General features: G+C 45.5%; 1 protein-coding gene across 1 annotated transcript; it reads right to left on the reverse strand.

The window, feature by feature from the left end:
• Window positions 1-3,770: 3,770 nt before the first annotated feature.
• On the reverse strand, window positions 3,771-13,383 carry LOC146173070 (uncharacterized). Its single transcript, XM_084585113.1, has 4 exons — window positions 13,218-13,383; window positions 12,918-13,082; window positions 12,175-12,470; window positions 3,771-4,073 (listed from the first exon to the last, which is right to left on the reverse strand). The coding sequence occupies exons 1-4, from the start codon at window positions 13,335-13,337 to the stop codon at window positions 3,845-3,847; spliced, it is 810 nt and encodes a 269-aa protein (XP_084441239.1). The 5' UTR covers window positions 13,338-13,383; the 3' UTR covers window positions 3,771-3,844.
• Between the last annotated feature and the right edge of the window lie 962 nt (window positions 13,384-14,345).

Below are 14,345 nucleotides of genomic sequence, written 5' to 3' on the forward strand. Positions count from 1 at the left end.
TGGGCCGAGGATTTTCTCCTCTGTGAAATGACGTCTGTCAAGATGGTCCAGAGCCGAACGCAGCGCATATCTTTCGCTTGAAAAAGCAGGGCACTCGCAAAGGAGATGCTGTGTGGTCTCTTCGCAGCCGCATCTTTCACAGTTAGGGCTACCCGCCATTCTCATCACATAAGCGTATTTTTTGTTGAATGCAACACCGAGCCACACACGGCACATCAGTGTTGCTTCGCGCCGCCCTTTTTTAGGGGAAACACGAAGGCGCAGCCCGGGGTCTAGTTCCCTGAGGCGTCGATTGGAAAATTCTCCTTTGTTCCAGGCTGAAAGCGTTAGCTTGTCGACTTCGTTCCTTAGCGACAGACAGAATAATTTTATTTGAACATTACGACAATGAAATTCATGATATGCTAGAGGGCGCTGCCGTAAGCGCTCGAGGTGTGAGGCCATTCGAGGACTATTAAACTTATCTTGCGATGAACACTCGCTACTTCACCCATGCTACAAGTTTTAACGTCTGGACGCTGCAATAGCAAAGCAACGACCTGTCTTGTATATGCTCTAGTAACAGTCGACATCTGCTTTCTGAGGCATGGGAAGAGTAGATAATACACGCATTTCGACTACCGTTCGGTTCATATTTTGCATCCCTATTATGTGCTGCTTGCTAAAATTGCATTTATTAAAGCATCTGTAGCGAATATACAAAATTTATGTATCGGGTATTACGAAATAGAGGTAAATGCCTCGTTACGATGAAAATTCGGTGTTGTCGGCGTTTTGAGCGAGGCATACTATGCATGGTTCTGGCATATGGTAGTTGGTATAAGTGACATGGCTGAACGTTGATTTGTCACTGGGTTATGGGGCGTACGTATCGAGACTACAAAAATCACAAATTCGTGGGCAGCTGTCAACTCGGGTTGCTCATATGAGGTGGGAGGGTGCGATAAGAGCGAATCACCGGAAGCACTCAGCTGCCGAGTAAGGTCCGAGCAAGCTCGTTTATAAGGCTTGGTTGAAGGGAGGGTTCATAACCATGCCGAGTTATCGTTTGCAACTAAAAGCACGTCAATGTTGTAGCACAGGTTCACACGCTAATAAGGATGTGTGAGATATTAGAAGCAAAAAAATTGGCAGTGGCTTAGCTTGGTTAAGCCTGGTAATTGCGAAAGTAATAGCTATTGCTACGCCTAGGTTCAGCTAGTGGTGTAGCTGGTTGTGGTGCTTGTGGTTATGCTTATGGTTATGCAGTGATTCACTCTGGCCACGGCATATGGTGCAACAATTGTTTATTGTGGAGTACTACCTGGTTATTCTATGTATAACTAGTAGCGAGGCAAGGAGTGCCGTGGCTGCAACGATATACTTGGTTGTGGGTGAGGTTAAGGCAGAATGAACAACTGCCGTTCCGGCACCAGCTCCAACGGCATTCTTTACGCCAGCAGAAATGAAAGCATCCCTGGAGACTGCGTTGGTTCCACCTGCCGCTAGGCCACCTCCTATAGTATCGAACGTTGCACCCCCGGCGGTAGCTGTGGTAGGAGCGGGAGTTAGGCCGTGGTTGGTAGCTACCGCCTCGCGAGTTGACGGCGCGAGTTAGGGGCCCTCTTTTTGCGGCAGATGGGATGACATCACTCCGGCTGTAGCGCTCCCTCACGGAGGGAGCGGGAGTTAGGCTGCGGTTGGTAGCTACCGCCTCGCAAGTTGACGGCGCGAGTTGGGGCCCCCGTTTTTGCGGCAGATGGGATGACGTCACTCCGGCTGTAGCGCTCCCTCACGGAGGGAGCGGGAGTTAGGCCGCGTGGCGTTTGGTAGCTACCGCCTCGCAAGTTGACGGCGCGAGTTGGGGCCCCCGTTTTTGCGGCAGATGGGATGACGTCACTCCGGCTGTAGCGCTCCCTCACGGAGGGAGCGGGAGTTAGGCCGCGTTTGGTAGCTACCGCCTCGCGAGTGGACGACGCGAGTTGAGGCCCCTGTTTTTGCGCAGCTGTGCTTGGCGGCGTGCCAAAGGTCACGCTAAAGGTCCATGGCAGCTTCCGCCTGGTTACGCGAAGGGCTGAAAAGTGAAAGTAGTATTGCTTTCGCAATAAAATTCAGGAATCGGGCAGGTGGCGGACCAGGTGGGCCGCATGATTTTTATTGCGAAAGCAATACTACTCTAGGTTTCGAGCCTTCAGCATAGCGCGGCGGTAGCCACGTCTTAACCACGTGACGCTGTGACATCGCACCCCCACGTGACACTAGGGCGAGACCTGAGCTACAACTCAAGCGGTCGGCGTAGCGCGGCGGTAGCCACGTCTTAACCACGTGACGCTGTGACGTCACACCCCAAGTGACACACGGGCTGACAGGTGCTGCCAACTTGGGTCTCTCGATTCACATGGGACGGTTATGTTAGAACCAGCCTGCTAGGACCCTGGCATTCACATTACTCCTACAGGCCACTAAGGCACGTTCATACGGCTTGGTTAAAGCGGGGCTTTATATGTGATCCGCAGCTAATGCTTTGGCTCAATATTTGGTTCAACAGCGTTGAAGCCTTGTAATTTTTATTGTACTTTGCGGTCTTTACAGAGCATGCGTAAATAAAAACCAACATTTCTTTCGCATCGCGAGTCGCATGCTTCCAGCCTTAGTCGCTAGATGGCGCTACAGTGTTTTAATTTAAGATTTCTTTGATAACTCAAGAGGCAGTGCCCTACTTTTTGAAGCTAGATCAGGGTGCCTTAGAACACGCAGCTACAAAAAGAAGTTTAACAATGGAGATGAAGCATGTGCTGTATGTGGAAACTCCAGTGAAACAATTGACCATATTATACTCGAATGCAATGGTATCCATCCGGAAGTTGATGCAGGCGCAATCACTGTTCCTGAAGCTCTGGGGTTTAGAGATAACAGTGGCCGGGTGAATAAACCGGCGGTGGAAACTAGCAAAAAACGGCTGGAAGATTGGTGGCTTAAAAGCAGAGAAGTGACATAATGTTAGTAATGTAGGAGCAAAATTTAATAAATAGAATGATGGTTTAGTTGACAGTTCGAAATCAATAATTAAGATATATGGAGAAAAATGAGCATGATAGCTACTGCTACCAGCCCGTTTCAAAGGGGACGCTCCTATATTCCATCCATCCATCCATTCGAGGATGCGGTGATAGCGTGCACTGAAACTTTCGTCGACAATGCGTGCCCGTAACAGCCTTGAACGTGGAAAATGAAAAGGATGCTACTCTACGCTAAAAATATCTAACTGCTGTCTGGTGAGTGAAATTTATATTTATTATCGGTAGTCTTTTTTGTCGACCACCAACCGCTTCGCGGTCGCTGCTCATGGTTGCCAGCATCGAGCTACATTAAAACGAGCCATGCTCTGATCGAAAAATTCTTGGTAATATTTTTTCAAAATAGCGTTTCTACCAAAACCGAGTCGAAAACTTTAGACAGCAAACTCGCTATTGCGCCGAGAAAAATTCGATGTGAAATTTCAGTGTTCTGTTCGTTTAAAGTAAATACCCGAAGGATATGAAGATTTTTATGGCAGCTTTTCAGCCGCCTTCTTGCGACAGCACCAAAATGAAGGCGATGCTGACTCTAGCATAGAATCGCCATAACGTTGCCGACCACATGCAACCTTTGCTTGCAGGACAGAAGAAAGGAATGAGAGAGTTGCTGACATCAGTAGGAAAGCTACATGTATCTATTTGTACGTCGATTTCCTGCATAATATGGCGTAGGCATATTCGACTAAGTTAATGAGAAGAATAATAGTTGCTGTATTTCGTTTTGTACTTCGCGACCACAAGAGAACAGGGGAAAACGAAATCGACATCGCTTGGACTGGAACGTGCTGTTATACAGCAGCTTCCAGTGGGCATTTCTCCGGGGCGAACATGCCGGTGTCCGTCGGGCAGTCGAATGCCTTGGCAAATCGGTCAGAGTTCCTGGCCACGGCATTGACCAGGGCGGCACCCCCGTTTTCGCCACAATGTCCCAGCGCCCAGAGGACAAAGAAGAGTTGCCCATTAGAGTAGCCGGGGTGCAGTAGCGTACCACTCCCCTCTGTGTCAGCAAGTCGTTTCCTGAAAACGAATATATCAAACGTTATTCTTTTGTACTACTGTAGGAACCCAGGAACTGAAGCAAAAAAACCTAATTGCTAACATGCTACTTCATTTTTGTATCAATGTGCAGTGACTCCGATAATGGCTAATGAAGCAGCCGGTGGGAGAACACAACAAAATATTTCTCGAGGTTGGTTTGAGGCGTGTCACTGCCATTACAGGTCTATTGGCACTGCAATAGGTCTAACCTGTGCCGCAGCCCTTACACAGTACAGATTCATTGCGAAACTACGCAATTTTTTCAAATAGAATCGACAGCGATACATTTCGCGAAAACTGTAGAAACCTCCTTGTGCTTGGTCATTTGTTGGCTAACTGCTCATCACTAGCCAAGCATAAACATGTGGTGAGTTAGTGACACAAAACTGCGTCAGATATGGTTTTCTAATAGATCATGACGTGGTTTCAAAAACTTACTTTGAGGCCAGTAGCAAGCACTGGTAGAAGGTAGAAAAAAATATAAAAAGAAATAATTGGTTGCATACTGCGATAGGATTTTTCATTGTGGCATATCCGGTTATGCTTATTTTGCGGCTGTGTATTCTGAACGTGGAAGCAGGGCAAGAAGTAGCGGAAGTGAATGGCAAGAAGGTCTCTTCTAGTATGCAAATGAATGGAAGAAATCGGCAAACGTGTTGTTGAATACCCGCCGCCTCTTCTAAAAAACTTTGGTAGAACATCAGAATATATCAATGCTCATACCACAGCTAACGTTCTCCGGTTACCTGGATTTTTATGGTATTCACTACACTGGACTGCATTTTTTATACTGAAAGCCTATATGTATTCATAGCATTTTCACGAAGTGCGTTTGTACTTTTCATTTCTCACTGAACAGCGGGCCCCTATGTTTCCTGCAGAAGTGATTCGCTGACCAGCAAGGGTATAGACGAATTCGTGTGCCTTCCTAGCATGTCTAATGCTATGTCCAATGACACTTTAAAGGGGCGAAAACCACAGGATGATCAGTCTGGCTGCCAACCTAGCCACCACCTCTCCCGTGTGACTACTACAAAATGCCTGAGTGAGAGCCAATGTGCAATCACCTTTCCTGCCTAGCGTAAATTGTGCTTTTTTCAAGAAGCACAACTTTTCTTCAAAAGGATTGACATTCACGGCGCTAACTGAGACTTGTCCATCAAAGTTTAAACTGAACTACCCGATCTGCATTTTAACAGAGTATACTGCGGGGATAGTTCATCCGACAGTATTAGTTCAACGAAAAACGTAGCGTTAAGAGAGTGTAGCGTTAGAGCTCTGTCATGTCCTCGTCTCCCTAGTCCTGTATTAATGCTATGTTTTTCGTTGAACTAAAAGGTGATCGATTCCTAGAATTCGCTTGTTCACTGCCACAAAAAAGTATCGCGAGCATGTTACTGAAGGTTTTGAAGGACAGGTCAGAGTGCAGTCCAGCAGCAGACGGCTACAACAATTTTCATGCAGTTAATCCCTTTTTATCTAGGGATGTGCGCGTCTAATGAATTACCGCTTGTTTTATTGATCCATTCTATATCCCTTTAGGATAACGTAAATATTGTTTCGTTCTGTCCAAACGTAAAACCAAAACATGCCGGCTACTTCTACCTCTAGGCGAAGCAAATATCTCTTTTAGCACTCTGTTAAAATGTGGTGGTTGTGGCTACCGCTTAAAGATGGCGCCATTCTACCAGGCATACGTTCCTTTATGACAAGCGATGTACTCCTAATGCTCACTCATTTGGCAAAACTAATGACCCATTAGTAATGCTTGTCCAATTCCGCGGTTGTTTATTTAAGAGAGCACCGGAAGCGTCTTTGGCGAAATGGATGACCTGTTATGAGCACGTGGTATTGGCGAACACCAAGACTAGCGACAGCAATGAAGACTTTATCTAACTTGCCTGCTCTTGATAGCACCATACTCAATTGCTTATCAGTGCACACACTCTTGGAGTTTCTGTGAAGCTTAAGCTCAGGCATTGTGTCCAGTTGCCCTCTTAAACTGCTAAACGATGAGCGGCAGCTTTGTTCTCGTGTCAACCGCAAGATGCCAGAGGCTCACCGGTTAGGCAGCTTTGTGTGGGGCCTCCAAGCAGTGAAGATGGTGCAAGTAGGGTTCTAAAACCGAAATACCAACACCGAAGTTCCGTGGGTGTTTGAACAAACTGAGCCAGGCCGCGCTGGTGGCTCTTACAGCTCAGGCGTTACCCACCAAAACGAGTAGTTAGTTACCTGATGGCAGGAAACTATGCTTGAATTTCTACCACTTGCAGAAGAACCCTGTTACTTCGGCAATGCCAGCGACTAGACAGCGTTGTTCGCTGCCACCCTGATCGGCACCAGTTCATAATCAGGAAAAAAAAAAGCTCGCAGGTAATTAGAAATTTACAGGCACCTCATTTGCTCAGTTTATGTCAGTACTCTTAAATTCGATTGAGAGAGAAGCATTTCAACAGTGCATGATCTGGCCCAAGTGAATGCCGAGTGCGAGGATAGGCACCCGCGCTGCAATCAATGTAACAAAAATGACCACACATTGAACAAGTCACGAGTGATTTAAAGTTGATGACTGTGACACGCGTGTGAGTAACTTCTCAAGACTGGAAAGTTGGAACAGAAGTGGCCGGGTGTAAAAGAGGCCGGCAAGGCTAACAGGTGTGCATGCTGGACGAAAACAATCTCATTAGAGTTCCCGTGTAATTAAGTTCGAAAATTATTAAGGCACGCAGAAACAATTGGCAAGCGCCTTTCAAAGAGCGAAATTGCGTGATGCTGGAAGAGAGGAGTACGTTCTTACGTAATGCGCATGCGTAGAGAGTGGTAATGAGGGACTTCTTCAGAAGATTGAAGCTCGAAAAAATTTCACCAAGGTTGTCGCAAGTCACGGTGGTAGTCTGCGTGTGGAGATTTTCATTGAGCAGCCGCCTATTTCGACTGTAGTGCTCCAACAGCGCAAGATGGGTCATCAAAACACTGCTGATACTGGAACTGGCAACACGCCTAGTTCGGATGGACTTATTGAAAGGAAAAGGCAGAGAGGTTGGCCCGAATAATTCAAATCTGGCCTGCTACTCTGCACTGGGGAAGGGGAAGGAGAGAAGAAAGAAGGTCATGATGGGTGATGATATGTGGGAGAAGGCATATGAAATATATATACAGACACAGCAGCTTGCTTTACAAGCTGCGAATCAGGTCCGCTGGCGCTCAAATAACGGCAAAGAGCACGCACTGCCTGGACGCCCTTCCCCTTGTCCTGCCAAGCGCCCAGCAGCAGTTCCTCCGACAGAGGCATCTTGTCTAAACGCTCCAAAGAAGCAGCTAGCATATTTCCTTTCGTTCGCATACTCTGGGCACACCAATAATACATGGTCCACAGTCTCTGGGATGCCACAAGTTGAACATTCCGGTGAGTCCATCTGTCCAATTAAATGTAAGTACTTGCGCGTGAAAGCCACGTTTAAACGAAGTCTATGTATCAAGCATGCCTGATGACACGGAATATCACGCGGAACATTAAATTTATATGTTCGATCGAGCCTTCTTAGACGGATGTGTCGGGTGTCTGGTTGAGCCCAGTAAGCTGCTGTAGCAATTTTCATACAACTCTTTAGAAGACACGTCGTATCCGCTCTTGAAAAAGGCACAGCTGTTTGGAAGCCATTGATGAGTGCGCTTTTCGCTTCAACATCGGCCTGCTCATTCCCATGGAGGCCGCAGTGGGCAGGGATCCATTGAAACATTATCATGTGGCCTTGCAGCTGGGCAGATGTGATGAGCTCCATAATGTTTAGTGCCAGGGACTGATAGGCAGTGTGGCGTAAGAAGTTTTCCAAAATATGTAATGCAGTCTTCGAGTCCGTGAATATACACCATTTTTGAGGTGGTTCCCCACATATATAGCGAATAGATTCCCGAATGACTACAAGTTCGGCAGCGGTTGATGTAGAGGTATGTCCCAAAAGGAAATGCAGAGTCGTTTCCTGAGCTGGTATGACTACAGCTGCAGCGGATGCCTGTGCTGACACAGATCCATCGGTATATACGTGAATATAATTGCGATATTCTGACCAGATGTGTGCTAGAGTAAGTTGTTTGAGTCCACTAATTGGTACCATTGATTTCTCTAGTATTCCGGGAACACGAAGGTTTATCCATCGTCCATGGTGGCTGGGTGGGACGATATGAAAGGGCATATCCTGTCGGTACTTGCGACTGATGGCAGTGGAGTGCACTTGTTCAGAAACCGCGTAGCGCCCTATGCGGCCGCGCAGGCACCTCCGGCAAAAATGGAAATGGCATACACTTTAGTACGAGACCAGCAATTCGGTAGGTCAAAACCTAAGAAAATCGCTTCTGCTGTTGCTTTTATTTGCTAAGCTATTTCGGCATGTGTCAACCACGTGTCCTCGCGCAGTCCATTCAAACCAGCGGCTCCAGTGCATGATTCTCACCTACGGCCGGACTATAAAGTTCACAGCCAACAGAAAATGTGATGGAGCTTATGACTGCCCAATGACTGACCACGACTTTTTGTAGTACTTTCACACTAAAATTCTTAACGATTAAGCTATACTTGAATAAAGTTTCATTAGTGCAAGGCATCAGCCGCAGCTGCAGTCGCTGCAGCTGCCGCTGCGATCTTGGCTCGCTTCCGCGCTTTGTAGGCTTCTTAGCAAATGGGCTATTCTGGATTGTAATTGTTCGATAGCCTCGACAGCCTGTCTGGCATGGCTTCGGTTTATCTTTGTGGAGAGAGGCTTTCTCTACGCCGCATCGCCTCTTTCTCTTTGTCTTGCAGCCTAGTGGATTCGTCCCACACTGGTTGGGAGACCTCGCCTGCACTCTCCGAGATGGTCTTTGTGTATGGGGTATTCACTTCGGTTGAGTGAAGGAGTGGCACAAGTGAAGCTTCATGAAGAGGACAATGTTGCTTAACCAACGGGAGTAGAACTTGATGAAGACGGCAATGTTCGCTGCATAGTGCGAGAGTATGTTAAAGTTACGCGAGACGTGATAGACTCCGGCGATAGCGTAGTGCTCTCGCACCTGGGATGACGATGAAGGCAACGATGTTCAAGGTCAAAAGTTCACAGGCAGATGACCTTGAGGGTTGGCATGGAAACAGTAGAGCTTACGGTCCTTAAATCTTCGCAGCCTATTCGAACCGGTCGGGTTCGAAACTGTCTACTAGGGTTAAGTAGCCGACCACTGAACCACTGCGCCGGGTAATTTCACCCGTTATAATAAAGCTGAAGTAGGATTAAACCGCCGCCGTTTGATCCGGTAGCTCCCACATGACACCACAAAGTACGTTAGGACCGTGGCCTCCGCAATTAAGCGCGCCGTTCCAGCGGAGCTGACCCCGAATACCACGGTGAAACCTTCACCATTTGGTGCAGAAATTTCCAGGCAGCTCCACATGTGCAGCTGAAACACTGGGAACTTGGCAGCTGAAACTTTGCTCAACCCTGGTTTCACATAGTATTAGAATTCTGGTGGAAATTCTTTGCATTTATTCCTGCCATGCGAGATTGCTGCGATAAGTGAATATAATTCTTCCACAATACTTGTGTTTAGTCACATGGACGTAGGTCGACATGCCCCGATGCTTGCGAGCTGTGATTTCTGTACCTGTTTTAAAACCAAGCTGCTTTATCACTTTGGACAGCCGCGCTTTGAGGGCTCATATTAAAATTCACGAAGATTTCGAAAGTTCTCAGGGACGGATTGGTGGATATTGAAGAAGTCGGAGTATGACAACCATTTTCTTCGTACTAGTGACCTCTGCATATATGCGCCTCAAGTATAACCTCATACTTTGCTGTTCCACAGGTATTTCTTGGGACCAAGATACTTTGTTGGATGAGTTGGTACACATTCATTATTAATTTAAACAGCGCGAAAAAGAAGACAAAGGACAAGATAAAAGAAAGCTAGAGTACAAGCGCTGACTCACAACTATGCCTAAGCCTTTACTCCAAGGCCCAGATAAAAACTAATATGACGAAAATGAATCAATCACGTGAAACGACCCCTGGGTTCAGCTGCTGCACAAAAAGTCGCTTAAAAAAGACATCTCTTTGCTTGGAAGAGCAAGAGAAGTCTTGCTGACACACTTATTGTCCGTTGAAATAAAATATGATTCAACTATCTCTCTCGTCACCTTTGTCAAACAATAAAGGAGACGAAAAAGTGTACTCCTAGGTTTGACCAGGTTAGGATTTTGTATCGCCACAAAGAAAAGATGGCGAGAGAGATAGTTGGATTATATTTTATTTCAACGGACAATGAGTGTGTCAGCAAGACTTCTTTTGCTCTTTCAAGCAAAGAGATGTCTTTTTTTGAGTGAATTTTTGTGCAGTAGGTGAACCCAGGGGTCGTTTCCCGTGATTGATTCGTTTTCGTCGTATTTGTTTTTGTCTGGGCCTTGGAGTAAAGGCTTAAGCATAGTTGTGAGTCAGCGCTTGTACTGTGGCTTCCTTTTATCTTGTCCTTTGTCTTCTTGTTCGCGCTGTTTAAATTATAGTGAGTATTTCTTGAGAATAATGTAAATATTGTTTTGTGCCATCCCAAAAAAATAAATGGAATAAACTAAAACGACGCAGCAACAATGGCTGGTCTTCGACCAGGCGGAGGTATAGACTCCTAAGCACACTTCCTTATACTGCCGTTAAATAGGTTGTTCTCAGGAGTTGCAAATTACTCATATATATATATATATATGTATATATATATATATATATATATATATATATATATATATATATATATATATATATATATATATATATATATATATATATATATATATATATATATATATATATATATATATATATATATATAAGATTACCAGGCAAGTATGAGTATTCGAATGTTTGAACAAAAATGGCGGATAAAATTGTTTTATTGTTGCGGCCTTCTTGTGAGCTGCACAATATTGAACGACCTGTAAGCTGCTGCCCTAAATGTTGACTACTGCTGGCCAGTAAATTTTTAACTTGCTGCCTGCGATGTTCCACTTTTTTCTCTATAATTATTAGCTATTAGCTTAACTTTCTAAGCGTGCCTAATTCGTTGTGTGCAGAGTGCTCCAAATGCATTATGTCAACGAACCATAGCGCAACTAGCTCAGACTCCCATTCTAAGATTCAAATATAGGCTCTCGCAGCCAAACATTGCACACAGATGAAATGTCAAATATTTCAAAGCATTTATCTGGCAGCAAAAATGTACTGCGCTTAGCATTTTAGGATGCAATCAAGGTTTCAGAGATAGAGCAGAGCCATTTAAAAACACGATATGTTAAATAGCATGTCTGGACCTGGACTTCTGACACGTGCTTGTGCGGCAATGAGGAAAATCTCGGCAAAGTCATTTTTGGGACATGCTACAAAGAACCTGCTAATAGGCGCAACGATGAACATCCCCTGGATTACACGGCATAGTATTATGATAAGGCAATTTAAGGTGCAATCATGTGGTCTTGAATCATTGCCAAACACCTCTAAAGTTTCTTGAGATACCTGCACTGCAAGACATAAACGTCTTTATACTATCTGAAAAACATATTACCCAAAACTGTGAAGCTCCAACATCCCTTTCAAAAGTAAATAATTGCGACATTTTACTAAATTGTGACTAAAAGTTCTTTCTGTCGCTTTGAAATTTCACCTATATATTCATATTTTCTGCCGTTCTTAAATAGTGAGAAAATATGTGTCCTGGTTCTAATTGAAACTTGCTACACAAGCCAATGAGTTGCGCTCTTAAACGGATGGCTAAGATGGGTGGAGTATTCTCATTCTTACCTGTAAAGCTTATCGGATTATAAATATTGGGTATCCGCTTATATATGAGTAAGGACAATGCATATCCGACTGTAGTAAGTTACAATTGTTTCGCCATGAACAAAATATACCACAGTTATTTAAACTACAATCCCTTATGCAAAAGTTTACATTATTCCCGTAATCTCTGTTCTTGTTGCGCATGGATTTTCATTTTCAAAGCTACTGACATTCATATCCTCTTATGCATCCCTAAAATATCATATACATCACACAGAAAAACCCCATACCTGTAGAGCTGCAGTAATGGCTCCAGAACAACGGATTCGACAGCCGTTGCTCTGCTCATGGCCTCGCTCATGTTGACACGAGTTGCGAGACATTGCGCCACACTGCTCACGAGTCTATCAGGGGCCATTGACTGCGCCTCCTCGAGCCAACGGTCATCGAGCATAGCTCGTAGAACGGGCGCGGTCGCGGTGGGCACCAGCACTGGTCCGATACTAGACGACACGTTCAACAGCAGCCCAAGGAGGCCTGGTGCCACTAGCAGTCGACGCTGCTGTCCCTTGTATGATATGCGAGCCTGCACGACATTAAGGAGTAAACGTACAATCCAGGATCTTTGGACATGTTGAAATTTGGAACGTATGACAGCTGGTCATGCGTAATGAGTAATGCGGTACAGCTTTAAGTATTAAATGTTTCTTTGACACATTACAGCTGGGAGGCTACAACAACGTCATTAATTGTATTTTGTGGAAAAAGAAAGCAACCATGTTTGCGGTTAAGTATGCAATCATCATGACCACGTTAATCAGTCTGTACACAGCACACTGCAGGACAAAATGCCTATCCCATATTTCTTTGTTGCTCCATCTTGTGTACGCTGTTGGTACCCTATCTCCACGTTTAAACACGAAGCTTAAGTGACCGCATTGCAACGAGAAAACAAACTTTTACTGTGAAAAAGAAACAGCCCTCCGCCCCTTCATTTTGCTGTTACTGCAGTACGCCTAGGCGTTGTACTGACCTGTGAAGAGAAGAGCGTGAAGTTGACAGCTGCAATGTCGTTGGGGTCAAGCAGCGTCGTGATGACGTCGCCATTCTCCCCTGGCAAGACGTCACGAGGAAATGCGAGGTACTCAGAGTCCGCAGCGGCTTGAGCCGTTGTGAAACGAAAAAAATTCCGCACCACCTACAATGAGCATCGAGAAAATGGCGACATGTTATAAAATTCTCAGTTCGAAATTAACAAAGAAACAAGAATTAAGGGGGAGAAGAGAACGTTTACACAGGTCCCCCTTTGGAAAAGAAGAAAACTATCACGCACCCGTCGTGTGTCTTTTCCGAGCTCCGACAGAAAGTTTTCTAAATCGTCGACAGCTCCGGCCAGCACCTGCTTAGTAGCGGCGAGCGTCTCTTCTTCGAAAGCATCCGCCATGATGCTCATGCATGCCTGCAGGCGAGCATCAGGAGAGCTTCGGTAGACAAGTTGGAGAAGTGGCTCCCCCTGCAAGTATGCTCGTATGACTTCTCGTGCCACAGCATAATTACTGAGCAGGTTCTGGAACTCGGGAACAGTCCTGGTCTTTCAAAATCCCTCTTGTCAGAGAATGAAAAGAGAAGTTTAGTAGGAAATGTTATTTTTATTGTTTTTGCATGCGAGAACGACTCGTGAGAGCTCGTTCCCATATGCCGTATTCTGCGGTGTATAAAAACAGGAAGTCGTCTATAATAACATCTCTACCAACCATTTCACCGGAGGGTTTAATTTTCGTTGAGTTACAAAATCACACTCCCATTAGGCTACCAGGTTTTCACAAAGCGACTTGGGGATATTTACGAGCATAGTATCTGCTAAGGCTGGGGGACAACCATAATCCGCCTTTTTCACAAGGCCGATCTGCGCATGCGCGCCTCTCCTCTGGTTGAAAACAAACCACCAGCCCCAGCTGCACATGCGCAGTTCCTGGCCTCGCGATCGGCGCAACCGTAACTGATCTCGGAGGCCATGTGTAGTTAATATTCGTGACAAGTGTATGCGACAGATGGCGGTAGCTGTCCAGAACACACACCGTCATTTCGCTGGCGCCAAGGGTGTTTTCAACCAGTAGCAGACGAATTTTCAACCACTCCCAGAGGGCGCCACATTTTGTAAAAAAGGCGGATTGGAATGCGTTTACAGCGAATATATCATCAAATTATACTACGAACATAAACGCAAGGACGTGAAGGTACACACAACAAGTGAAAATTCGCGATTGTGTGTACCTTCACGTCCTTGTTTATGTGCGCAGTATATTTTCAAGATATGTCTGAAGTTTCTAGCTGTAGCGTGTTGTTGCTGAAAATGGCTTTCGAGAGTTTCGGAACAGTTCTTTGCGTTTAGAGCCGAAGCATTAGGTCAAAGTAGAAAACTTCCAGAAATTTTGCACCTGCGCGTAACTGCCATGAGTGC

Source organism: Amblyomma maculatum, chromosome 11 (assembly GCF_055883805.1).
Source record: "Amblyomma maculatum isolate TAMU_Amacu chromosome 11, ASM5588380v1, whole genome shotgun sequence".
Taxonomy (NCBI): domain Eukaryota; kingdom Metazoa; phylum Arthropoda; class Arachnida; order Ixodida; family Ixodidae; genus Amblyomma; species Amblyomma maculatum.

What these genes read in the sequence shown, in the direction of transcription:
- LOC146173070 (XM_084585113.1), bottom strand. Translation starts at nt 13,337, where the DNA reads ATGAGCATCATGGCGGATGCTTTCGAAGAAGAGACGCTCGCCGCTACT. An exon ending in TCACGCTCTTCTCTTCACAG is followed by an intron (nt 12,471 to 12,917) that starts GTCAGTACAACG and finishes AATGTCGTGCAG; the next exon opens with GCTCGCATATCATACAAGGG. An exon ending in CCATTACTGCAGCTCTACAG is followed by an intron (nt 4,074 to 12,174) that starts GTATGGGGTTTT and finishes ATTCGTTTTCAG; the next exon opens with GAAACGACTTGCTGACACAG.